Source organism: Rhea americana, unplaced genomic scaffold (assembly GCF_003343005.1).
Source record: "Rhea americana isolate MKP2758 unplaced genomic scaffold, rheAme1 scaffold_27, whole genome shotgun sequence".
Classification (NCBI taxonomy): Eukaryota; Metazoa; Chordata; class Aves; order Rheiformes; family Rheidae; genus Rhea; species Rhea americana.
Window position 1 is genome coordinate 5,758,877 of NW_028186390.1, and position 26,176 is coordinate 5,785,052.

Consider the following 26,176-nt stretch of genomic DNA (forward strand, 5'->3'; position numbering starts at 1 on the left):
TCTGTTTGCATTTTCTTCTCCACCACTGTCCTTGACTGATTAGTTTAAAGATTTGGACGGGGGTGAAGAAGGGGCATAAACACCAAGTGGGGTCACACTGGAGACCCCCATCAGCTGCCAGATCCCTGTCTGACCCTCTTTTGAGAGGCTTTTCCACGCAGCAGGAAGTGTATCAGCAATAAGGCTACGCCCAGGCTGCTGCTGCAGCCAGAGCACGACTCAAGGTTCAGTGGGCAAGTTGCTGCCAGCTGGGGAGCTCGGCACACACCAGGGAGCACAGACAGCCAAAGCGTAAGACTGGTCCCTGCCAGACCCAACTCCTTACTCAGGGCATGGAGAGCTCAGGCAGCAAATCAACACGTAATACTCTGGCAAATACCATGCAACAGTTCATACTAGACAGTACCCAAGCATGGGATTTGAAAGTAACAGTGGTAAATAAAGTATGTCTTCAGCTCCAAAAGAGACTGACAAAACTGGTTCTCAGTGACTTGCTAAAGGACTCCAATTTGGTGACTGTTCAGTTTGGGATGGCCATCATGATTCCCATCTTGGTCTCTGCTCACTTCCAAGCTGGAGGTCCCAGCTCACATCCAGGGATGACCCAAATACTCACAGGGCAGGCAGGACTGGGACGTGCATCAGTCCTGTTTAGCAATTGCTTGTTCTTGCATGAAGGAAAATTACTATTGTCACTTCCTTGTAGCCTAGCAGGCCCAGAGGGGCTGTTTTCTTTTCAATTTGCAGAACAGATGCTATTTGGTGACCTAGCCAGGGAAAGAGCCTGAAAGGAATCACAGCTCTTCCTAGTCCCAGTCAAGCAGGCAACAATGAGATTAAAACCACAAAGACACCATCGTTCATCAGTAAAAGGTACCTGCCATGAGACCTTATTTCATTCACTGCAGAGGAATTATGTTTTACCTGAGATATGTCCTACCATCAGGTCAAACTGTTGCTCTCTGTACAGAGCCCAGTGGTGAACATGTCACTGCCAGATCATTCCCAAGAGCATCCTAGCTGCTGCTGCTAGTTTCTTCTATTTCAGATGTGCATTTCAAGCTGTTTCACAGTTGTGTTTTCCATCAGAGAGCAGCAAGGGACTGATTTCCACGTATCTCACCATCATCCAGCCTGCATCAACACATTTATCCACAAGAGAAGGGGTGACCTTAGCCAACAGTTTGTCATCCACAGAGCAAGGGGAGCACACAAACATGCCAGGTCATGGCATATTTGATGCCAGGCCATCATTCCTCCCTTTCCTATTGAAGGACATTCATTAAGAGACCATATTTAAAGGCTTTAATCCAGCTTTGGGGACAGCCAGGATCTCTATGGGCATGGAAGAGGGAAATCCAGGCAAGCAGGATCCAGACAGGGAGATCCACATCTGCATGGATGGTCAGCTAATGGACCTGCCCCCCGGAGGAGCCCTACATCCCTACAACACACTCCAGCACCTCTGCCCTGCTGGCAACCTGCCTGCAGCATACAGGACCTATGACCAGGCCTTGCCTGCTGGGGCTCTCTCACCTTCCCCAGAAGGGCTTGCAGCCTTTCTTTGCATGGCCACAAAGAGCAGTGCCAATACGCCTTACCTCCTCTCTTTGGCTGCCAGTCACAGGCACAATTTGTTAGGCATCTAATTTTAAACATATGAAGAGCTCATTTACTTCCATTCACATCACACAGTCACATGCTTAAATGCACAATCAAGGCCACAATTGTGAGTTTCCTGGGGAATGGACTTGTCTTTCCTTGCATAGGAACACAACAGGCAGCAGTGTGGGGAGCCATCAGTATCCCTAGGACTCCTCGATACAATTACAAACAAGATTTGTTTCTAACATTTCAGACTCTAAAAATACCTTTTTGATGGACAAAGGCCATAATGGCATCACAAACACATCATGCACTGTAGTGTTACAAATATCAACCACTAGTTTGCAGACAAGATTCTTTGGGAAACACTTGGACATGAAACAGAGATGGAGGCTGGCACTAGGTACTGCAGCAGGAAGGGGACAACACAGGACTGCGGCTACAGCCTGCCTACACTGCACTACAGTCCAATATTTACTCTTTCAGGTTGCTTGCTCATTAAAGTCGGTTCTGACTTAAAAACAAGCAGAATAAAAGACCAAGACCATAAGAATAAAAGAACAAAAGATCATACTCCTCAGCAACACATGCAGTGATCTGCAGAGAGAGTTGAGCCATGACATGCAGAGTTTGCCACCAGCTTGCTAAAATGTGGCAGCTTGTCTGCCACTGCAAAGTCCTACAGCCAATGAGATTTAAATGGCCTGCTGCAGGTGTTTGGAAACCTTCTCTGTTTTGCCTCTGGTTCTTTGCTCATTTTCTCGGTTTAAGCTTAACGTCTGCAATACAGGGACTACAGGTGAGGTCTTCTCAAGTACCATACAGCAAGTAGAGCTAGCAATGCATCCTTAAGATAATTGCAATACTGGGTTCAGCAGGAGTTGGGTTTTTTCTTTAAATGAAGCTCACAAGAATAGAGATGACAGAAATCTTAGCCTGCTTAAAAAAAAAACAAAACAAACTTTCCTGTTCCTTGTCATTATTGGAGAGAAACAAACCAAAAAAGGGGGGTAGAAATCAAATAAATACAAGCTTCAAATGATTTTTAACCTAATTTCATGCTCTCTTAGTGCCTGGCAGACTTTCCAGTCACGCAGGCTTTGCGGCACTGTCCCCTTAAGTAACACTGAACTCTTCAGGACTCAAGAGCTTTGGAGAATTTAATGCACAGCTGTGCCAGAGCAAAGGGAAAACAAGCAGCATGAGGAGGCCCTGCAGCCTATGAAGACCCCTATACCAGAGGGTCCCAAAGTTTTGTGCTTGTGGCCCCACTTCTGCTACCACCTGCAGGTCCCCACTCTGCCTCCAGCAACACTTGATTGTGCCTTACAAAATATGAAGAAGCAACTCAGCCATATGTTCTTGCCATAGCTAAAAAAAAAGATACCCCCAAGCAACTTCAACTCACACAGCCCAGTACAACCATACTCAGCAAGTGCAGAGGAACCAGCAAATGCAGCTTTGCCCAGGGCTTTCCACAAGCAAACCAAAGCAGTAATAAACTAGAGACAGACAAGTCCTCACCTCAGGTCCTTCCCTGGATCCCAAAGCTGGGCTGCAGAACAGCATCTCTTTCCCCAGACATGACATCTTAAGCACCTGTTTGCATTTTGCAACCAGCACTGACCACAGGGATCAGTAACAGCCCAGCTGGGACACCACTATCCTCACACAGAGCTCTGGGCACCCGGGGGAGACCCAGGGCTGTCTGCATGCTGAAACCAATTAGTAGTTCATTAGTGTTACCTTTCATTTGTGCTAGGGACTCTGTCACCTGTGAGTTCTCACTATAGCCTTTTTCTCTTCTCTGCCCTTCAGCACTTCCCAACACTCACATGTAACCCATGCCGAAATCTTTCCATTTACATCAGCAACTACCTCTCTGCTATCCTGTGAGCTCTTTTGGCCCCATTTGGTTTCAAAGGCATCAACAACTTAGCAGGAGCTACTGTGAGCAGATGTAATACCCCAGCATCCTAGGGGACCCAGCAGAGCAAGCTCACAAACTTCCATACAGAGGCCCTCTTGCCACCCCAACTTTATCCATTTCTTTTCCCCAGATCTAGTATTGTTGTGGGACTGTGCAGTAGGATATGTAAGACAGTAGTTAATTCTTCATGATGGAAGAATGACAACCAAGCTAATTAATCATTTTAATATTCTTTGCCTACTTTTGGTAGCTGCAGTGATGACCCTTTGCATACTCTGATAGCAGAAACCTACCTGCTCTCTGAGATATTCAAAATCTCCCTTACTCATCACACCACCAGTCAATGGATGTGTCACTTCTTAACCAATTTTCAAAATGAAGGTTATCACCATTTTTTTGTTTTTATTAATGTCATTTGTACTTCATTTTAATTAACTGCTGTTCCTGTTAACTTCTAAAATACATGTTATCTGAGGCAAAATTATCTAGCTTTTCATTTTGCAGTGGCAACAGACACCAGTAGGTTGGAGAGAACTAACAAGACATGTCATAAGCCTTGGGAGGGGGATCGGACTCAAACTATTTTTGGTTCTCAGACTATTCCTGTAAACCACCCTCAATTTGTTGAACTGATGCAACAAATTTCTCCTAGAGCACAGTAAGCCTTCCTTCATAAGGGACCTTGCGCTGTTAACTGCATTGAATTAGAAGCTAATTTGATTAAATCTGAGCGGCTGCCCTTTTCAAGAGATGCTTCTCACTTTGCCACTTAGTTGGGCTGTGTTTGTCACAAGTTTCATAGTCCTTCTGTACATTAATTTCCTCATCTGTAATAAAGGATGCAGCAGGTTGCTTAAAGAATGGGGAGCAGGAATGCATCTAAGCACAGATGAATAGGAGATCCACTGCAAAGGGGCTGCCAGAGCATTAGTGCTTAGTACCCAGACGTGACGCTCTTTGCTGCCTGCCAGTACTGAAAGAGCAATGTAACACTAGGCCAAGATGTCACTGGAACAGTAGATAGAGAACAGGTCCTATGGAAGGTTAATCCTGAAACAAATGCAGCATGGGACTGACCAGAAGTTGGTCAGTAGCTCTCACACCATTCTTAGTGGAAAGAAATTTATCCGCTGCTACCTGAGATCCTGTCTAGCACTGGGCTTTGCAGGAAGCAAAATAAGGTGTTAGAATTCAGCAAGATATTAAGGCACAAGCCAAGTCCACTCTTGCCTCTACTTCCAAAGCTGCAGAAAGATGCCTCCTCCTTCTCAGACATATTCCCTCAAGTTGCAACAGCTGAGCAAAGGTAGGAGATTCCTGCTGGTCTTGGTCCTACTCATGACCCACATTCACAGTTACTGGTCATGCCCCAGAACAACTCTTGGTCAGTGCAATCCTGCCTGCATCTCCAGCCTCCTCTGCCCTCCACTAGGCAAGATGCCAGCTCCGTTCTGCCTTTCTGTTGTTTCCACAACCCAAGACTGAGGTCCTAAGCAGGTCTTGCAGTAAATGTGGGTCTGTTTTTGTTCCTTTTCCTGAGGGATTCCCAGGCAGTACCTTCAAAGCTATGGCTGAATGTGTAAAATAGTCCAAACTTTTTCATCAGAGTTCTTTGGAAGGAACATATGATGAAAGGTTAACCATAGGATTTCACCAAAACCCATCAATAAACAGTTCAAACAATGAAACTCAAGTTTTAATCTGTGTAGTTAGACATTTTTGTCTGGAATCCCCCCGTGGAAGGGAATCAGATGCTTACCACCCTGCTTCTCTCAGCAACTTCAATTTTAGTTCTCTTTTCCATCTGGCAGTCCAGGACAGATCTCATTTCTGGGCACTCTGGGATGGAGAGACATTACAAATGCTCCTCAGCTGTGGCACCAGGTATGACTCCTTTTCTAAGGGAAAGATTCCACCCAAGGCATTCTCAGAAAGTTGCCTAGTTAGTACAGGATGAAAAAGACAAACCTATTATGACGGTAGTGGCACAGAACATCTCTGATGATTAAGTTGGTTCTGTCTAGCTGCTTTCATTAGATGCAATTAAATAAATTGACAAAAAAGCATGACATGTTCATCGTTGCCAAGTTACTAATATAGCAAATCTCTCTGAAATGAAAATCCATCCAAAAATATGTTTATTTTTTTAACAACTTCCTGACCATTAAAAGGGGGGAAAAAAAAAGACTGTTAAAAAAAATCATGTCTTTCAATATACATGAAGCGCTCTACAGCCTATGAATGACACTTTTAAATCTGCCTTCTATTCTCTATGAACCTAGCACCCCTCCTCGTGGCAGATTTAAGCAACTGCGTTGTGAGCAAAACCATACCTCTACGACTGTGGATCTATTTCCAAAAGCAGTGAAGCTAAAAGATCAGGTCACACTTTCAGGTTTGGCAAAGAGCATTGTCTTTTCCACGTTGCGAATGTCTACAAGCTAGAGACATAAACAACTTTCCCCCTCAGTAAAAGTCAAATATGTGTTTCAAACACAATTAAACTGGAAGGCATAGATGTGTGTGACGCATTGAAACAGTTAAACTGCCCAATCTTAATGTTTGTCTAAAGGTTACTTTTGGATGAAAGCTGGTTATAGAATAAATAACAGATGCTGAAGGCATCCATTATGTATTTTTGCAATTAGCAGAAAATCTTAGTACTTTTCGTAAAGAACATACATAATTTTGTGGGATGTTTATTGCTGGAAGCCATCTCCTCTTGCTGGCAAGAACAGCATCCAAAAGCCCAGGGAACTTTTACAAGAAGTCACACATGGTAAGCCAAATGCAATGCTTCAGGAATAGCACTTTAAATCATGAGCTCCGTGCCACAAATAAGCAGCCGAACCAACGCACTTTCTGCAGAAAATTTCAAATGGAAAAAATACAATAAAATCATCCCTGTTTCTATTTCCCAGGGATATTTCTGATTATCCATCAAAAATACAACTGTTGATTATATCTTCATTTGAAAAATGCATCCACAGTGTTGCACATTGTTATTGTCTTCTATGCCCACGGGCTCCTCCCGTTGTCCGGCTATCTCTCCCCTGCTGGGGTAGAGAGATACTATACCTTGGAAAACTTAGTCCATCCAGGAGGTGTGGCCTGGAAAGAAGAATGCAAGTACGGAAAGCGCTACAGTTCCCAAGAAGCATCGCAGCAACATTTTCATATGGGGCATTCAACTTTGCTACTTTAAAAAACAAAACAACAAACAATAAGGTGCTAATGATTTCCACCCCACTCAAATAAAACCTTAGGATGTATTCGAGGAAGGACCAAGGTAATTGGGCTAGAACCTAACACAGACCTCAAAATATTTGGTGACCACAGCTGGGGACTTCAACTGGATGGTTTAGAAGATGACAGAGGTAACACTCCAAATAGCAACCTGAAGAGATAGCTCTGTGCTCAGTAAGAGGGCTATCACATATTATACCCTCCAAATCATGTCTTGTTAGATCCCGGCAGTTTCTGAAGGCCTCCAGGATAGATAAAGCTTTACTGCTGAGATTTGACACAACTGAGAATTATCCAAAAAAAATCTCTTCTCACACGTCATGGCATTAAATGGAAGTATGTGCTGAACAAAAGCAGTTTAGCTTTGTGTACACAGAGCAATCACATCGGCTGTATGAGAGACCATTACATGCACCATCCACATATCACTACATTTACTCTGGTAGTCGCACAGAAACTCAGTAGCATGTCATTTCCTAGCATCAAGACAAACACTTGTATTGTGCTAAAAAGCCCTCGGGTATATAGCAGCTATCTTCTGGGATGGCGCCTTGTATTTTCCAAGAGTCTCACTGCAGCAGCTATTACAAGAAACTAAACAAAACCCTTCTATTTGTAAATTAGAAAGAAAAAGCACAACTTGCTGGTATTTGGTTTAGGACTAAATGGTTCACACAGTGCTTAAGGAGCATTTTAGACAAAAGCAAGCTTTCTGCCAAACATTTGAGGGAAAAATTTCTGCTTTGGTGTTTGAATATAGTCATAAACCAGGATGACAGAACTATCTGGCATTGCTGCCCACAGTGAATAAGCTGTCCATCTAGCTCTTCACAAGCATGACTCAATTTGTCTTCATTCTGCCCAGTTTAGCTTCTACAGCTTTACCCTGGAGTCAATTCCCGCTCCCACAGCTCCCTGAAATCCAAGGTGGCAGAGATGATGAAGGAATACAGCCAGCCTCTGGGCAGTGAGTGCTTTCTGCACAGCATAACCAGGAAAGAATGAGCTAGACTAAACATGAACATTATAGCTGTGCAGAACAGATATCTATCTAAAGCTGAAGTTTGATTTATGAAGCAGAATTCACTGGGCTTCTTTAAGCTTCTCCCCCCCCTTCAGTCATCTCACTTTCTCCCATCAAAGCATAACAAACCATTGCTGTTGTCCAGTGATGGAGGCTTTTTCATGTAACTGCTGCTAAACACTGTGCTCAAACAGGACATGCACATCTGATCTCACTCATAGACAGAGGTACTCTGTTATACAGAGATTTTCTATAGTTCAAATAGCACCCAAGTACTAACACAATGTGCTTTAAGCCTATTTTGTAACAAATAGGGTATCAAACTCACTGGCAGAAACTGCAGTAGGTTCCAATTACTCCAGCTGAAGTACTCAGAAATTTTGTTTCTTTTGCAAGGAATATACTGATTCATAACAGCACCCCTTCCCTGTTCTGAAGGGCTTCTGTAGTTCAGAAAGTTAAAGACAAGACATTAAAAGGTCAAAAGCTAAGAGGACAGAGAAAATACTTAGCTGAGCAGATCAGAGGACTTAATCTATTGTTACCAACAGAAATACTCTATAGACCACAGGCTGAAAAACACCATCTTAAACTAAACAATCCATGAAAAAATAGCTAAGAGCAGCAAGGTTAAATTAATCTATGACCCTATATCTCTACTGGAAAATTCGTAAAGGCGTACAGATGAAAGGAGCCCAAGAACTACCAATCTATGAAATCAAAAGTTTTACTATTTTTGTTACTGTCTTCTTATTACCTGATTCGACGAACCATCCTTGTACCGTCTTGCAGTTTTCATTACTGTTACTCCCAGGGTCTTTGGATTAGGTCAAGTGTACAGCCTCGGGTGCCCTGTCTCTAAGTGCTGCTGCACTGCCTCTTGAAGGAATAACCTCTTATGGAGAGGCTAGGCATCGGCTTCTGCTGAGCAGGCGGCCAACTGAGTAGTCTCAGATTCAAACAGATCTGTGTCACAAGAGCGACACAACTGGTACTGAACTTCAAACCAACGCAAAGTTGCACTAAGCTGTAACTTTTCTAAGTTTAACAAGATAACAGCAGTTGGCAGCACCAGTCTGAACTGAGGTTTTTTTCCATTTAACTCTCCTCATTCTCTTCAGTTCAGCCCGAGTAGCAGCACACATATCTCCTCAGTGTTGTAAAACACAGCATTTTGTGCAGGATCTTGGAATTCCCTCATGAGCTGTCTTATTAAGCAAAGATGTTGCTAGTGGGGAGTATTTTACACAGAAGCAATCCTCCAACTCCAGGCTTATGGTCTTCTGCACAATAAAGTCCCTCCCTTCCTCTCCCCCCATTCCCCACCCTCCACCAAACTGGCACCTTTTTGGCAGACACACTCAATTCAAGTCTCCCGTTTGTGGAAACGGGAAAGCCAGCATCGGGGCAGGCTGAACTGGCTCTTACCACAGTCTTGCCCTTGTAAGTCAGCTCCCCAGGAGACTCCCAAGTCCTCAGGGTAAGGTTTCAGCAAGTTTTCAAAAGACATCTTTGGTCTATGCAGTTATACCAGTAGAAAGCTACCTACACTGCTAGAAAATTCCCTGCTTTTCCCACCATTGCAATTCTTTTCAGAATAAGGTTTCAAGTTCAACATTTTGCTTACTGGAAACTTAAATGTCAATAAACAGCCAATTTTGTGACAAATTTTTAGAGTGAAGTGTGAAGGTTTTTAAAATAAGCCTGGCAATTTCTTCGTTTCTTTTTTAAAGACCGTTACGCAGTGCCAACCCTTCTTCCACCAACATCCAAAAGTTTTGTCCATTTTGAAGCAGAAGCGTGACCTATGTCCAAAGGCAAGTTTGCAGTAGATACTTCTGAAAAGTACAACAAAGGGAAGAACAGTTTCTTTGAGAGCACAGTCCCCAGTACAGAATATTGCACGTGCTGCATATTGACAGAATGACATCAGAAAAAAAAAATTCAGCAACTGATCAAGCAAGGAGGTATTGCAGGGGGGTGAAATCAAGAAAATTTGTCTCAAAGTAGACCAGGAAAGAGTCCTATTGTGCAGCTACTTCAAGTCCTCTTTCTTTCAAAGATTTGAAACATGAGTTATCAATATAAAACTTCAAGAGCAATACAATTTGGCAAAACTATATAGTTGAGGAAAAGCATTTCCACAGACATTTCCTTGATCTTATACTGTTCCTAACAGGGTCTTTGGGACTTCAGTTCTGATGGTGGAAGCTGAACACATACACACCTTTTAATAATAAAAAATATACATATATATACACACACACCTCATCTGTCTATACGTAAAAATATCCCTTATGACAGACATAATCATAGGCCAAGCACTTGCATTAAGCCACAAAACAATTTATTGGATATTCAAATTCTTTGTACAGTTTTGCTGCAAAACGGGCACAACATATTGGTGTATTACCTTTAATCTTCATTTCAATCATTAAGTCCAACTTGAAAAAATTGGCAATACACTTAATGGCATCTTCAATAAATAAAATGACAAAAAAAATCTAGTCTTCGCACAGACACAGTACAATCCACTCCAAATTCAATATTGCCAAAAACTTTTTCCAAAAGCTTGCTCTATTTTTTTTTTCTTTTTTTGGTTTCAGCACTTAAATACACAGAAAAGTATATGATGATAAAACAGATAATCTATTCTGAGCAAAACTTGTAAAAAATCCAGTATCTTAGAAATAAAATATCTCTCTGAGCAGAGAATCCTGTTTCAAGCTTTTCCACAAAAATTCTGATTTTAACCATTATATCAAAAATGTAGTTTCACTGGATCCTATCCTATGTCAGTATACTTATACGACTGGAATTATATTCCGTGATTCTTAAGGGGAAATTCATAAAGCGAAAGCATTAGCCTCCCAAACTCACAAAAGCAGTGATGGTCCGTATTTTCTGTAGTAGTAAATGTGGTATTTGTGCTCAGTACATTGTTTGTACCACTGCTGTACTGGAAAAAATATGGTCATAATCTCTTTGCTTCTGTATCCATCTCTCCTTCCCAGTCCAACAATCCTAAGAACCTCAGTGAAATGAGAAGCCATGCAAATACAAATCTGCCTACGTGGATGGGATTGCAGGATGAGGACCAATACGCCTGATTGCAATCAGAAGTTAGACTTAATTCAAGCTGACTTTCTCTAAATAGGATTTTAAAGAAAAGTTGAATCTCAAGATTTCCAAATTGCATTTCCCTGTAATTTATGTCTATTAGCATATCACAAATCAATTACAGTGTCAGTTAACGTAGCAGTAACCACCCTACCATTAAAATTAGTTAAAATAGCCATCTTCAAACATTCTGGGGTTTACTTCAGTGAAAACGTAACTTAGGGAATGCAAAGAATGCATGATTTGGCCCCCATAGACCTTTGCGTACTGAAGCTGTATGGGGAAAAAGAGTCACTTTAAACAGAAAGCAGAATTATTTCACAGCTGTGCAAGCATTTAAAAAAATGCTTCTTTTCAACTAGTTACCTGCTTATCCCAACTATTATTTATGCTGACTGTACTTCCCTTATTCAAGAGAATGCAGTAAAGAAGGACCTGATCTGTTTATGGAAATTGAACTTTTTTTTTTAAATGCAGATATCTTCCCCCCAGCTAACTATATCCTTAACCAAAGTGCAATAATTTACAATATCCTTTCAAACAAACAATTATTAAAATAATACAATTTTAGGGAAATAAATTCACAAGTTTAACCATAAAAATATTTCTTCGGGTGATAAACTTTAAAGTAGTCAGTAACACAGTATTTCAATAATAATACAGAAAATCCCTTCCACTGGTAACAAAAGACAACTATTATAAGATTATTTATTACACAATATTTAAGAGTTGTTCCACCTTGTAAAGACCATACGATAATTAAGAGTGTAACCATCATCCCAAATGAGTATAGAGACACTGATCTGACTTTGAAATAATATTCTTAAGCTTTTGCAAACAAAGACAAGGAAAAGGCCAGGGCCATGTTATCTGGGTACTCAAGAACTTACAAGGCAGTTTAAACCCAGAATTATAAGAAAGCACCACTTTCTATGAAGTACTTTATATGCCTATTGCTGAACAGCATATTAAATAGTTTTATGACAACTGCTAGAACAGATTCTCATACTAAATGTAGTTTGATTCACAGAACTCATGTCTGGAGGTAACTGAGAAATGAGTGGCAAAATTATTCTTGGAAAAATAATGTCTCCTAAATTTGGTCCAAACATCAAAAAAAAACAAAAAAACAAAAAAACAAGGACACACAGATCCTTCATTGCTTAATGCTGCGGTTTATCTGATCCTAAAAAAAATAAGCGTATGGCAAAAGGAGTAAGGGCTGCCCATGAAAGGCACGGAACTGTGACAGGATAAGTAGTCTCTTCAGAGAGATGTTTTGACTGTGTTTTTGCTGTGTGAGTAATTAAACTAACATTAATGGAGAACCCTTAAATTTGTCCACTATAGCCATAAGAAATAATTTCCTATTTAGAAAAACAAATCCATTTGTAATTAACTGCTTTTCCAATCATCACTGAATACGTGAAAAATAATAAAAGAACCTTTAAAACAATTACAAAGAGTGGACTGCAGTAGCAGCTATCAAGCAAGATTCAAGCACAAGTTTAAGGTGAACTTTCAAGCTGGGAACTAGCCTTCTTTGTCAAAAATTTGTATGACTTTTTCAAACACCTAAAAAGAGAAAAAAGATGGTTATTTTTATGTACTGTGAGGTATTCAGTTAGGTGAAGTTAAACCAGCCAGCACACACAATAATTGATAGTATGTAATGTACACAGAATACATATAGACAGAAACATATACACATATAGAACATATTACATTATTATATTTACAGAAATGTTTTTATACACTTACACAGGGTTTCTTAGACCATTCATAATTTTTAATAGCAGAATTGGTATCAAATCCAGATTTTTTTTGTTCTGAACTAATATTTTAATAAATATTCAGATATCTTACATTTCTGCCTACATACATTAATGTGTTGGTATTTAAGTCAACTCCAGTGCATTCCCTTCAAAAAAACATCACTTCAAAACATAAAAAAGTTAACAAATTTGCCATAATATAAAGCAAAATTCTTAAAAATTCTATGACTAATAAAGTTTAGATTCATCAATGCAAGTTGCTTCTTAAAGGACGGGTATGGGGGAAACTCATGTTTCATTAACTTCCAGATTTACTTAAAATACTCATTAAACTTTATTATAAATTCTAAATTACAGACCAAGCAGTGAGCAACTTCTAAACTATGAGGAGCATCTGTAGTTAGATGCTTGAATGTTTGAAGTAGAGATATACCGAGGCACAAAACCATGCTATAAGAGAAGTCTCTGTGATCCAGCCAGCAGTTTGTTCAGAGGTTGCACTAACTCTAATACCCACAGAAGTAAAATAAAAAAAGAATAATAAAAAAGTGTTAGGCCTTATCAAATATGATGCAATTCCTTCATCCCCTGGTGTACTGAAAACATTTCACAGAGCCATTCATTGTATTTCACCTGGGGTTTACTCAACGCTTTCGAGCCATGTAACACATTTGGAGGAGCAAGAAACACAGACAATACTAGGATCTCCTCTTGTTTTAACTCTTGAAACAAGGCTGAATTTAGGTTGGCCATCTCTGGACCTAAATCAGGGGTCCAGGTTGTGTGCAAAGTCAGTTTATGCTCCCTCTGTGTAATCAACAGGAAAACATGCACCTTCCCCATAAGAAACCATACACCAGAAATTTAGTCTGCTTCTTGGAAACGCTCCCTTGCTACAGACTTCGGCAAAGAGGCTATAGCATAACAGCCTTAACCAAGATATCTAAGTCACGCAGCCTAAGATTAGGTGGCATGATACTGGGACAAAAAAGCAGTATTAAATATTAATAGAAAAGCAAAAGCTCATGAAATTAAAGTCAAGACATTTTGTCAAACACAGAACCACTGGAATTTTAGTCCACTTTGTGTCCAAGCAGAATGAAAGTTATTTTTACAGTAATCAGTAAAGAGTCAAAACAGAAGTTCTACAACCTCCTTCTGTAAAATACATCAGTGTTTAACTAGCTTCACTAACCATGCGTCTGTCTCAGAAGGATGCAAAAACCACACATCATGCCACTGTCATCTTCATGGGTTTTGGCTTATATACTTACCTCATCAACAGATTTAGATGCATCCACTTTTCTTACTTTTCCCATTCTCTCGTATAAGTCTATTATAGGCTTAGTAGACTGCAGATATGTATGAATTCTAGGAAAAAGTAAAGCAGTTGAGGGAAGCATTACTTAACAATAAAGAACAACAGAAAAGAGCTGAAAAGTTTTGTATATGATACCTCTTTTCCAGACTCTCTCGATTATCATCACTCCTACCACTGCTTTTCCCTCTTTCAAGACAGCGGCCAATACATATCTACAAAATAAATAAATAAATAAATCCAAAAGAATTATCACAAGCAAAAATACAATGTGCAATCTCAAGAACACAAATAAAACAAAACCCCTGAACACATCTTCAAAAAAATTATAAGTCTGACACAAAATACTGGAGAGACCCAATTTACATAACTTTGAATTCATATAGAAAGTTAAATTCTTCCAGGGAAAAAGGATGACAGCTTTACAGCTCACCAGCTATAACAACTGAGGATCTAAAAATGTATTTAGGGTTAAGGGAAATAAAAGCAAAATCTCAAGCTCTGTGACACGACTAGGTGTCCAACTTGAGACATTTAAAGAACAGAAACACCTGACTTTCAAGGATGTGTTCAGACTTTATAAAAAGCAGCATGTCAAATTACACTATTAATATAAGCTTGAGAATAGGAAAAAAAAAAAAAAAAGAGAAAAAACGACCCCTCGCCCAAACAACCATCATTGGACATTCTCTTAAGAATTCATGTAAGGCTATATATTAAGTTACTAGAAGTTAAGCTGTTATTACTTGATGCTGCTGTAGATACTTGACCAAGATCTAAAATAATAACAACAATAAATAAATAAATAAAACACTAAATAAAAACTGAAGAATTGTAACTATAGTTAAAAGCTGCCAAATGAATAAATGAACTCAGGAAATTGCAGTAAAGGATATGAGAAAGTTAGTCTGAAGTGTAGGGATTCTTGCATCGTTTCCTGACCCTCAAGGGCAATGACACATTAAAGAGAAAGCATATCAAGGCACTTGTTAAATTAATATAATACATCACTGTCAAAATGCCCTTGTAATCTAATGACTTGTTGAACAAAATGTTGATTATTAGGTACTCTAGCAGAGCTTACCACTATGAAAATTAAGACTTATGGTGCCAGCACTTCAGAATTGAAGTGAACATTGGTAATGAATTGACTTCACACTAAACAGCAGCTACTAAGAGTAGACAGAATTTTCTGAAAATTAACCAAATAACTGTTTAAAAATATATTAAAGTTCTTATAATTCTTATAAGAATACATATGTTTGAAGTTGTTCAATAGAATTAATCCACACAAGATTGTGTCAAGCGTAGTTACTTGCTATTTCAAAAATATGTATTTTTTTCATCTGCTGAAACAAGCTGTCAAAAATCTTTGAAACTCACAGATCTAAGTCTTCCTTCTACTCTTACACTGGCCCACTAACACTAAAAAATTCACTACTTGGCAAAGTTTTATTGTTGTTCTTGAATGACTCTCACAATATAGTAAGTAAGGAAATTACAGAACAACACAAATCATTACCTCATTGTCACAGTCAAAAAAGAGAACAAAAGAAACATCCGCCTTTCCATCCATGGTCTTATTCCAGCCTTGAAGATTATCTTCATTTCTGGGAAACCCATCAATCAAGAACTTGTTCTTTTGGGAATTGGCAGCCATTGTTTGATCCATAGCCTTATAAAGAAAATTCAATTCAGGATCTCTTGCATATAAAACTGTTTTTCTACTTAAGTTACCCCAAAATGTTCAAACATTAAGCTAGGAAACTTATCAGGGAATTATTGCAAATTTACAAAACATATTTTTACGTCATCTTCAAAGAATTCTAATTATTTCACTGATGCACTAATATAGGCTTCTTTCAAAGTGAATTCATTACTCTACAGAGCTCAAAAATTTCCTAACACACACAAACCTAGCTTTAAAAGTTTCTTTCTCCAGATACTGGAATGTGCTGCTACAAAATAAAAAGCCAAAGTGTCCATGATCTAAAGTCTAACTGAAAAAACTTCATAGAAATGTAGTTCCGTGAGCTACAGAAGTTCCTCCTGTCTAAAGGGAGATATTCTGGTGGGTTCTGGAGTCATCTAATAATAATAAAGGTTGAGCTATTCCTTCAAAGGGAACAGTAGCAGGCACTCTTGCCCTTTTCTTGGCTGTTCAATTTGATTAAACTTACAGAAACTTAATACCTTTAAGGCCTCTAACCTGTAATCATACATGGCTGAACTGACCAATAGGTTCACAAGCTAACTGAGGGAAGTCAAAAATACAGAGCTACACAAGAGTGTGTGCATTGGCGCACTTCCCTTTTAAAAAAAAATTAAAAAATCCTTTTAAAAAAATTCTCTTCTCATAGATCTCTTCTAGCCAGTGATAAGCAAGCGTAACTTTTAGAAAAGCATAGTATGCAATATGCACCCATACGTCTGCCATTTTATCTTACTCGCATCGTAGGATGGGTTTCAAAACATGCCCACTCCTTTGGTGCTTAGTCTGCAAAAGTGAATCAGCAAGGAAACAGCCCTTTCCTTACCCTCTTCAACAAGCTGATTGTTATTTCAACTGGCACAATTTCACCCTCCTTAATATAGTTCTCAATGAGTTCTCCATACTGTGAGCCTGGCCTTTTTCGCTCATCTCGAAGGAGGTCACCAGCAGAAAGGTGTGTATAGCCATATTTCTGAAACACGCAAAACGAATAGGCATAAACTCTCTTGAATAAATACATGTGCAAAGTTACATTAGTCAGCAGTATTAGCCACATTAGCTCCTTAATACAACAGAAGTATGCATGGAAGATCAGCTTGCTAGTGACAGACCCATTTCATCTCCAGCATGCGTTCTGACCATACGGAGTAATTGGCACGTACCAATGCCTGAGCAGAATACAGATTCCTGGGGAAAACTGTCAAAATGAATTTAGTCACAGACATTCATGTCCCATTTTCAAAAGCAACTTTGGCACCTTTGAAAATGAGACAGTCTCAAAGTCCCCAAGGTGCTTCTTGGAATGCTATACTGTGTTACTAGACCTTTAACAATCAGACTTGACACAAGCTACATTCCATCCTAGCAGCTCAACTACAAATTTTTGAAGTGGTTGTAAGTTACTGCGTAAAGCTTGATTTACTGAGTGAAAAGGTTTTGCTGGTGCCTTTCCTTGCTAGGATTATATGACAGGCTTGGACTTATAAATACTTCACTAATTTAACTAAAGAAAAGCACACAAACCAACTTCAGGTTCTCTGGAGCTGAATGCATGCTTTTAGCACAGCACCGAGTCAGCAATCTGTATTTTCTTCTTGTGGTTCAGACACCAATTTCCTCTTATGCCTTGGTCAAATCACTTAACTCTGCATCGTACATCGCAGTTGCACTGACACTTAAAACTAGCATTAGCCACTGCTGCTAAGAAAACTCTCCTGCACACATACCCTTCCAAATCCAGCTACACATTCTTGCGCCAGTGCAAACTCCTTCCACTGAGCATGAGTGCCCGTAAGACTGCAGAGCACTCAAACTAACCAATATTAGCACTTTAATCCAGACTGCTGCTCAGCCTCACAAGACAGATAATACAGGGGCATTAATAAGCAGCAGCATTTCTCTCAGTGACTGAGGGTGACTGTAAAACTACAACCTCAGCTTTTACTTATGAAAGAGGTATAAGGACTGATGACAAGTCTCAGAAGAGGCTGAGAAAGGCCAGTAAAGAGAACAGCATGCAATGAGGACTATGTGCATATTTTAAGTGAAATTAGTGAAGTTGTGCCAGGTTCCTTTATTCCAATTTTAAAATATGATTATCTTGTACATGTCACTGTTGCTGCACTGTGCTTCTGACCCCATTCTATATATGCCAAGCACAGTATCCAGGTAGCAGGTTTTCTTCCAACTTACTCTAGGCCAGAAACCAAACATAGTCCATTCATTTGCACACTGGGCTTTATGTAAACTCTCCCCTCTCCTTTGCTTTTTTCCAACTTCACTAAATCAATAACCAAAATTAATTCAGTACATAGAGGCTTTATTTACTTATTTATAACTTGGGACCTGCTCCCAGGCCCTTTGCTACTGAAAGCCAGTACCTTCAAAATTCAGCATTCTTCATGTATTCACTCAAAACAAGCAAGGGAAAAAAAAAGAAACAAGGGGTCACTTAACAACCCATGATCAGAATAGTCAGATAGAGCCTGAAGTGTCCTCCTTTGTCCCTCTTTTACAGGATCAACTCTGCTGCCATTTCCTGTTCAACTCCCACATCCACCTCCTTTGAGGCCAAGACAAGAGTTCATGTCCTCTTCAGGGCCTGTGTGAACAAACCTGCTAGCCCAGCTAAAGCTAATATGCAAATATTCTACAATTAATAAATTTCCCTGTTATTTCAGAATACACTGTTCCCATGTTTCTAGCTTGTTTCCCAGATAAAAGATGCAAGCAATTGGCATTAAAAAAGCCATATGTAAATCCTTCATTCTCCCACAGTATGTAGCTCAGATATTTATGTAATCCATAACTCAGAGGATAAGTCTTGGGGGAGGCTCAGAGACTGGCTAGTATCATCTCACAGTGATGCTGTGGCAGATGGAGGTAAATTCCTACGCTGGTGCCATGCAATGTCATAAAATGTACAGTGAAAAGAGCAGTGAGATTAAGATCTGAATATATCAATTTGATTTGAGTATATAGTCAAAGCACCAATCACTCTCCTCCTCTTTGACCTCAAACTACATCTAAAAAAACGTTGAAAGTTTTGTTAATATGAAGTTATCAATGAAAGGTACTCAGTACACTTGATTTTTTTTCCTCAGGCATTTAACTTATGACAAATAGATACCCAGTGCAAAAATACAAATATGTTCATACCACAGAGAAATAAACACATTGTTATAATAGAAATTTTAGAGCACAAAAGAATCATTTTCTCAACTCATTTAATGCTACAAGAAAACTATTCAAATGTACTATGCTCCTTGACCAATACAATCTGCAAACAAGCAATAAAGATATCTCATTGGTGATTACCGAAGATAGTTATACATCCACAAATACAAAATGAAGTATACATATAATCGCTGTAAAGTTTTAATCCAAAACAGCAGCAGCGAAAGACTTCAGAGTTATCAGCTTGGCTGCAGCAATAGCCAAAAAAGTTTCAAAAAAAGGTGTCTGAACACCATAATAATGGGACTAAATACTTTCTACAACTGTGAGCTTGGGATTTAGAAACTTGGCTACTGGAGTACAATGGAAGTACTACACAACCCACTAAGTAAGTTTAAAAACATTTCAGTTGCTTTCCAATTCCACCCACAGAAGCTTGAAAAGCTAGTTCTGCCACAGTCATAATTTAAGAGAGGATATAATTACCTAAATTTCCAAAACTGTACACAGCCGAAGGAAAAAAAAAAAGTAAGATTTTGCTCTAAATAACTGTGAAGAAAGAACTCTACAGACACCCTCTACAAGCTCACTGTACTTCTGCTTAAATGTGCATTGCATTTCGATATGCCTATTTAATTGCAAATCCAAAAATTCGGCTATGAACTACAGAAGCCATAAACTAGAATAAATCTTTTTATAAGCAAGCAACTGTATTCTGCTGAACCCTACATTAACACGTAGTTCTTCCTGCTACATTTGAAGAATGATATTTTTAACATCAAATTTCTACAAAGGAGAAAATAGGAGGAAAATATAATCCCTTTGGTTTTAGAGGATTACCAAACCATTTAATTTTCCATGGTATTTTCTTTTTCATGCATGAAGAAGAAATTGAGTCAGACAATCTTTGGAATTCTATCCTTTGCAATAGCAAACTAACATAGTTTTGAATGGCTGAACAAGAAAGCAATAGATAGAAGCATTTTAAAGTGCTGCTGTATAGAGTTGTTTTAAATAACAGTAAATTGTATTCTAGAATAACTTGCAGAATGAATTAACCAGGCTATAAGAAAATACAAACTGCTCCTTGAGAGCTCAATGGCAAAATATTTATTTAATGAGTACAAGAGGCAATGACATGTCAGTTTAAACAACACAAATGAGCCAAGGAGAGAGGCTTGACTGCTAGTCTATAAACACAAGGCTTCAGAGATGCAGTACTCACCCTGTTCTTGCCAGTTTTAATCAAGCCATGGGTAGAGGACCCTCCTATTTTTCTTTCATCTTAGGCAAGATAAACCTTCAGCAAGTGCCCTAGAGTGGACAAAATCTTAACATCCCCAAGAGCTGGTAAAAAAGGTTGTAATGTTATTGAACAATAACCATGGCAAAACACCCCCTCATCTTGCTGAAGTTTGCACTGTGTCAACGTGACTTTCCGAAAGAGCCAACTGCATCATGATGCAATCTCCAGAATTGGACTTACTGCAACTATTGTCCATTTTTTCTCCTCTGAAACCAGAAAGGGAGTAGGATTGACTTGCAAATAATAAAAAGGCAGACTCTCCAGTTCCTAAAGAATGCATATAAATGATAGATTCATAATGCTTGCTGATAATTGAAGGGAAGACTCAGAATAGACTTTTCAACTCAAGGTACTTTAATGCCAAATTGCCTAAAATCCGGAGAGATTTTTAGATTCTAGCTGGGGGGGGGGGGGAGAGAGAGAAAGAAAGATATCTCATAGAACATTTTCCACTACACTAGCTGACTGGAAGGCTCTTCTATAAAAAGAAAAAGAAGAAACTAGCAAGTTGCTACTATACACGTAGCTCTGGTTACTTCCAAGACTGTTTCTGTTTGGAGAATCATAATCGCAGTCCATTACAAAAATTAATTATTCATTTAAAAAATCAGCTATTTTCAGCACCACTGTAAACATCTTTTTGCCTTTCCACTCCACCACAGTTTTCAAAAACTAAGGAATCTTAAGTTTCTAACAATCCCATGACTGATATTTAGAACAGCATTTAACAGTACTCCATGAAGCAGAGTAGACCATAGCTTGCTTATTCTTCACACTGTTAAATCAGGCCCCACCCAGCACAGCAAACTAGGAAATGTGATCTGTACGCTCCACATCTCCAAATTAAAACCTGAGACTGCAGAGCCCTGGAATGTCTCTCCTCGCTCTGTATTGCAGCCACTTCTACCTATCTTCTGTCAGCCAAGATTTGCAACTTCCACACCTCAGCAGCAGTGCTTTCCTTTCAGTAAATACAATAAATAAAATAGATTAAAGACTACAAATGAAAATAGGAGTTATAGTTGTGCAATACATGAATAAGGCAGAGTCCACCCTACCAAATTTCTCAGTGCAGTAAGAGAGGACCAATGGTGTGAAGGGAGCTGCTGCTGAGGCTCCTTACATAGCCAGTTTTTGTTTGGCAAAGGTTTATTTTCGATTCAGTCAGAATCCCCTACGATCCAGCAACACATCAATCCACCACGCATAAAGTTAAAAAACTTATTTAGGTGAGAAGACGAGAAAAAGCAGGAGAAACAAGTTATTACTTTGACCTCGACTCCTATCTTGGCTTATCAGAGTTAATCAGAAAACGAAAGTCAAAGGGCTTAAGATTTAAACAAAAAAAATAGACTTTTATTGCCCCAGTTCTGACTTGTCATACATTGGGCAACCTTAATAAACAACTGATATTTGCTACAAGTTCCAAGATCAGAACCTTGGAATCAAGAACAGGTTAAAATCCTGTACAGCCTGCAGCACTCAAAAAAAAAATGAAATAAAATAAAAAGCTTTTGTCTGTCCTACTAGCAATCAGCATGTGGAAGAATTTTGGGATATAAGCTGTAATACATTAATAGACCTTCTTTCTCCTTATTCAAAGAAAAAAGAAAATATTTTATTTATTTGAATATGTTCTTGCCTCTGGGAAAAAAAAACACACACACAAAGGAAATCCTAGCAATAGTAGTCAGGGAGGCAAAAAAAAGAGTACCTGGGAGTTTCAGAAACACTGAGGTTAATGAAAGCCACCCAATAGATTTGGGAGAGTCCAAAATTAATGCTCAGTAAGCAAGTCTGCGTGCTGTAAAATAGAAGGATATACGGATAAACCTTAAAAAACACCCACAAATACTCATCACATTTCATAATCATTTCATAAATTGAACTTCAGAGCTGTTTTGAAAACTCAAGGGTAAACACACTGCTAATACTTGACGTTCTAGGAAGAGATTTCAGAAATTCAGTTTAATTAAAAAATTATTTTTTCAAGAAAGTTAACTGTCTCTCATGGAGCTTTCAGCAGACGACAAACAACTGACAGCAAAATCTGAGTCAACTGCTACTTTCAAAGAAGTGTTCAATACAATGAGCTCTTCTTTGCTTAGTTTTCTTTACCCTAGGAAATCTCCTTATCATTTATCCCAAAGTAACCTCTTTCACTAAGATACTGATTTACATTCTTGCAAAAGGAGAAGACTCAGCATCCTACCTTGTGGTATTACTTTAAATTTCAACAAAAATATACAGCATAGTGCTGTGGTGGAAAATAATTATACTTTGGCTACACAGAGACAGAGATGTCTTGCATGACCAAAATTCTTACAGAATAACCTTGTCAAAAAAAAAACAAACAAACAAACAAAAAAAAAACACCCCACACACACAGCTGAGATTCTGTTTGGGACAAAGACAAATAATTTGCTATTCTTTTTTTTCTGAAGAGCTTTATATTTCAGACAAAGGTTCTTAAGATTTAAAATTTAAATTAACAAAAGCATACTTTGCACAGATTTGAGGCAGAATACAGTTTACTTACAAAGTCGTTATGGTAAACTCAAGGAAAAAAATAAGTTCACAAAAGAGCAGTAAAACATACTCACTTTGTCCTATACACATGTATATAACCATGGAAAGCATGAAGGTTATTGCAAGAATCTGCATTCATATGAAATTATCCAGCTACCTGCTCAAATATTTTGGCTTACACAGCAACCTATGCAACAGTTCTGGATGATGTCAAACTCCACATAACCCTACTGTAGAAAGTTTTAGGAGAGCTGGTGATTTGGAGAATTAAAATTGAGAGAATGAGAACTAAAGAAGGAATTTACTTTCTTTCTAAACAGGATGAATTGGCATAGAAAAGCAATTATGCCAAAATCACATTCCAACAATAATTCCATGAGTTTATGGAACATACACAGAAATCTTCACTCCATATAAGAGGAAACTCAGTTGGTTCAAGCGTCTCTTCAAACCTTATTTATGATAAAGAACGCTAATCACTTACCTACTGTTCTCTTTTGTACACTGTGTCAATATCCATTTCTGCTTCTTTTTGCATCTCATTCCCTCAAATCACTCCTCCATATTGGTCGAAATGTGGCATGAATACATGCCTTCTGCATAATTAAGAACTCCAGCACACACATATTAAGCTCCTATGATTTAGGCTGGCACTTAGCAAATACATTATTTTACCTAGCCATCTCCCTTCTCTGGATATTTAGAACAATTATATTACTTCTTTGCAAAACTGTTCTGAGGTTGCTCCCTTCATTCCACAAACCACGTACAGTCATCCTTGTTTTTGAATGAAATCATTTTAAGCTAAAATACAAGATCTTATCTAAGCAAAGGTAACGCGACATGCTCTGTCCCAAATCTCTAGTATGTACAGCAATCAAGAAGTATTTATAGCTCATACTGACTTACTTTGTTAAACACCAACTTAAGGTTTACAGCAAGATATCAGGTCAGATTCACTCCTAGCATAAACTGATACAAATCAGTCCATTTACAACAAGGATGAATTGAGTTTATTATTACTCAACTATAGCCCCTTTACTTCACGCTACTCTACGGCAATCTGCCAATGAGGGGGTTAAATTCAATCAAAAACACACTTTCAACCTAAAGGTAGCACTGACTATGTAGAGGCTATTCAATCGCCTGCATTAGGGTTCTCTGCGGGGCTTTTACAAGGCTAAGCCAAGGATGTGTGCTTGGGGGAAAAAAAAAAAAAAAAAAAAAAGTGTTGCACTCCAGAACCTCAGTTACATTTCATCCCACTTCCCTGTTCACGCTCGTAGAGAAAATGTTTTCCTTTAGGATGCAGTCAAACTAACTTTTACTTCAACTACCTCAGACTCTCTCTCTCCAAGCTTACCCAGCATCTGCTAAGCAGAGTCCAAGAGAGCAGAAAAGCTCACCACTGCCAGCTTACTGTGTTACTGTCAGCTCATAACACAGGATTTAAGAACTTCATGTGCAATGAATATAAAGACCAAAATTAAAGCAAACTTATGTTTGTTATTATCTGGATTTCCCTTTCCAGGCTTCAAAATAAAACAAATACAGTATATGCAAAGTTAAACTCCCCCCCCCTTCATTTTTAGCCACAAATACAATTTAAGTAGCAATGACTCATTTGAATTCCTGCTACAAAACTGATCTTTACCCAATTATATTAGTCTATCAAGTCAAAGGTATTTATATTTCTAAACATGGGGCAGCAACCACACAAGGTACTTCAGTCCTGAGGCTACATTAACGGTTTGGAGAAAACCTTTAATGAAAGCCTACAAAATTTCCCTACAGCTTAAGCTCATTTGTTTGGTATGTACCAGACACAATTTGACCTTAACAAAATGGTTTAATGACAGCTATGAACCTTTCATCCCGCAATTTAATTTAAAGAATAAAGTGGTTTGAATGAGAGTATATAATTTGAGGTTAAAATCCTTCAGAGCTAGAGTCATAAAGGCACTTTTCTGTCTGGACCAAATTTACATAACCAAGTTGTATGGTAGTGAGGACTGGGATATAATGTCAGCATGGAGAAACTGCAATGGCACTGCCAGAGCATCACCAGAATAGAACACACAGAACATGTCTGTGTGAGGACTTGCGTTTTTTTTCCATCAATAGTTTCAGAAACACGGGCGTAGTTACAGTTCTTAGTCATTTCTCTAAGTGGAAGTATGGATAAACCTCGATCCTTCAAGGCTTTCAAGTGAGAAAAATATACACATCTGCTCATTTAAAAAAAAAAGTTTCAGATCCAACACACACGTGTTAGGAAGCATTCAGCCTTAATTGTTTTTGCAATTATCAAACAGAATACAATGCAATTAAGACTTTTTCTTTTTAAGGAAAAAAAAACAGCAGCAGCATTCTACACTACCTATGTATTTGATCTTCTTTCTCAGGTACTTGCTCTGTTTTAAAATACTGTAAATATGTATCTGGAAAACTAAAAATGCAAAAAAATCTAGCAGAAGGTATTCTCACCCTAACTATCTGTTTTAAACTCTTCAAAGAGAAAGAATTAGACTAGTTTTATATGGTCAAAATACATTTCAACTTCTGGCATATTCTATTACAGAACAAAACTTTAGTTTGAGTTCTAACATTTAACTTTTACAACTTAGAAGGGTAACACAGGGTCAGAAAACCAATTCCTGGCAATGCCTGTTGTATCAGTTCTTATATTTAAGAGACAGGCTCCAGAAGAAATGGATCTTGACCCTATGATTTTCAAGTCATATATTCTCAGATAGCATACAGGATCTTGCATCCTTCTGCAGACCGCAAAATCCACAGTCCAACCTGCACGGGTGCAACATCACAGCTCCGCAGTCACTTACGTGGCCATGCATACGTGTAGGATCCACCCACAAGGATCAGATTGCAGGAGAGGCCCCAAGACCAACGCACAGCAGCCTCTCATTCACTGCTGTCCAAGTATTTAATAACTTCTCTGAAGATGCAATCTTGCCTTTCCTCCTACACACTGCCTACAATCAGTGCTCCCTTATGAATTACTGCTAACAGGCACTCTGTTGCAACGTCCAAAACCACAGAGCGGGTGTCCCACTGCACAAAGGCGCTGCAGGAGCACGTACAGCCCGGCTGGTGGAGGATCCCGGGCGTGCTGAGGAAGGAAAAGGCAGGATAGGAAAAGACCCCGTGCTGCTGGACAGCCCGCCGGACAGCGCAACGGGCGGGGGAGCCCCTCTCGGGGCAAGGCCCCTTGCCCTCCCCGCTGCGGCCGGCTCCCCTGCGGCCCGGGCGGCAGGGGAAGCCCTCGGGGCGGGCGGCGCAGCGCCGCGGCTGGGAAGCGGGGCTCCGAGCCGCAGCCCCCCGCGCCGCGGCTGCGCAGGCGGCAGCTAACGGAGGGTCAGCGACTCGCACGTGAACGCCTGCGCGGGCGGGGCGCGGGACAAGGGCCGAGCGCCG

General features: G+C 39.3%; 1 protein-coding gene across 1 annotated transcript; it reads right to left on the reverse strand.

The window, feature by feature from the left end:
- Positions 1–10,135: 10,135 nt before the first annotated feature.
- On the reverse strand, positions 10,136–17,258 carry CMPK1 (cytidine/uridine monophosphate kinase 1). Its single transcript, XM_085308067.1, has 5 exons — positions 16,556–17,258; positions 15,541–15,693; positions 14,157–14,233; positions 13,975–14,071; positions 10,136–12,500 (listed from the first exon to the last, which is right to left on the reverse strand). Exons 1-5 carry the CDS (start codon positions 16,784–16,786, stop codon positions 12,459–12,461), a joined length of 600 nt encoding a protein of 199 aa, XP_085164193.1. The 5' UTR covers positions 16,787–17,258; the 3' UTR covers positions 10,136–12,458.
- Positions 17,259–26,176: the final 8,918 nt, after the last annotated feature.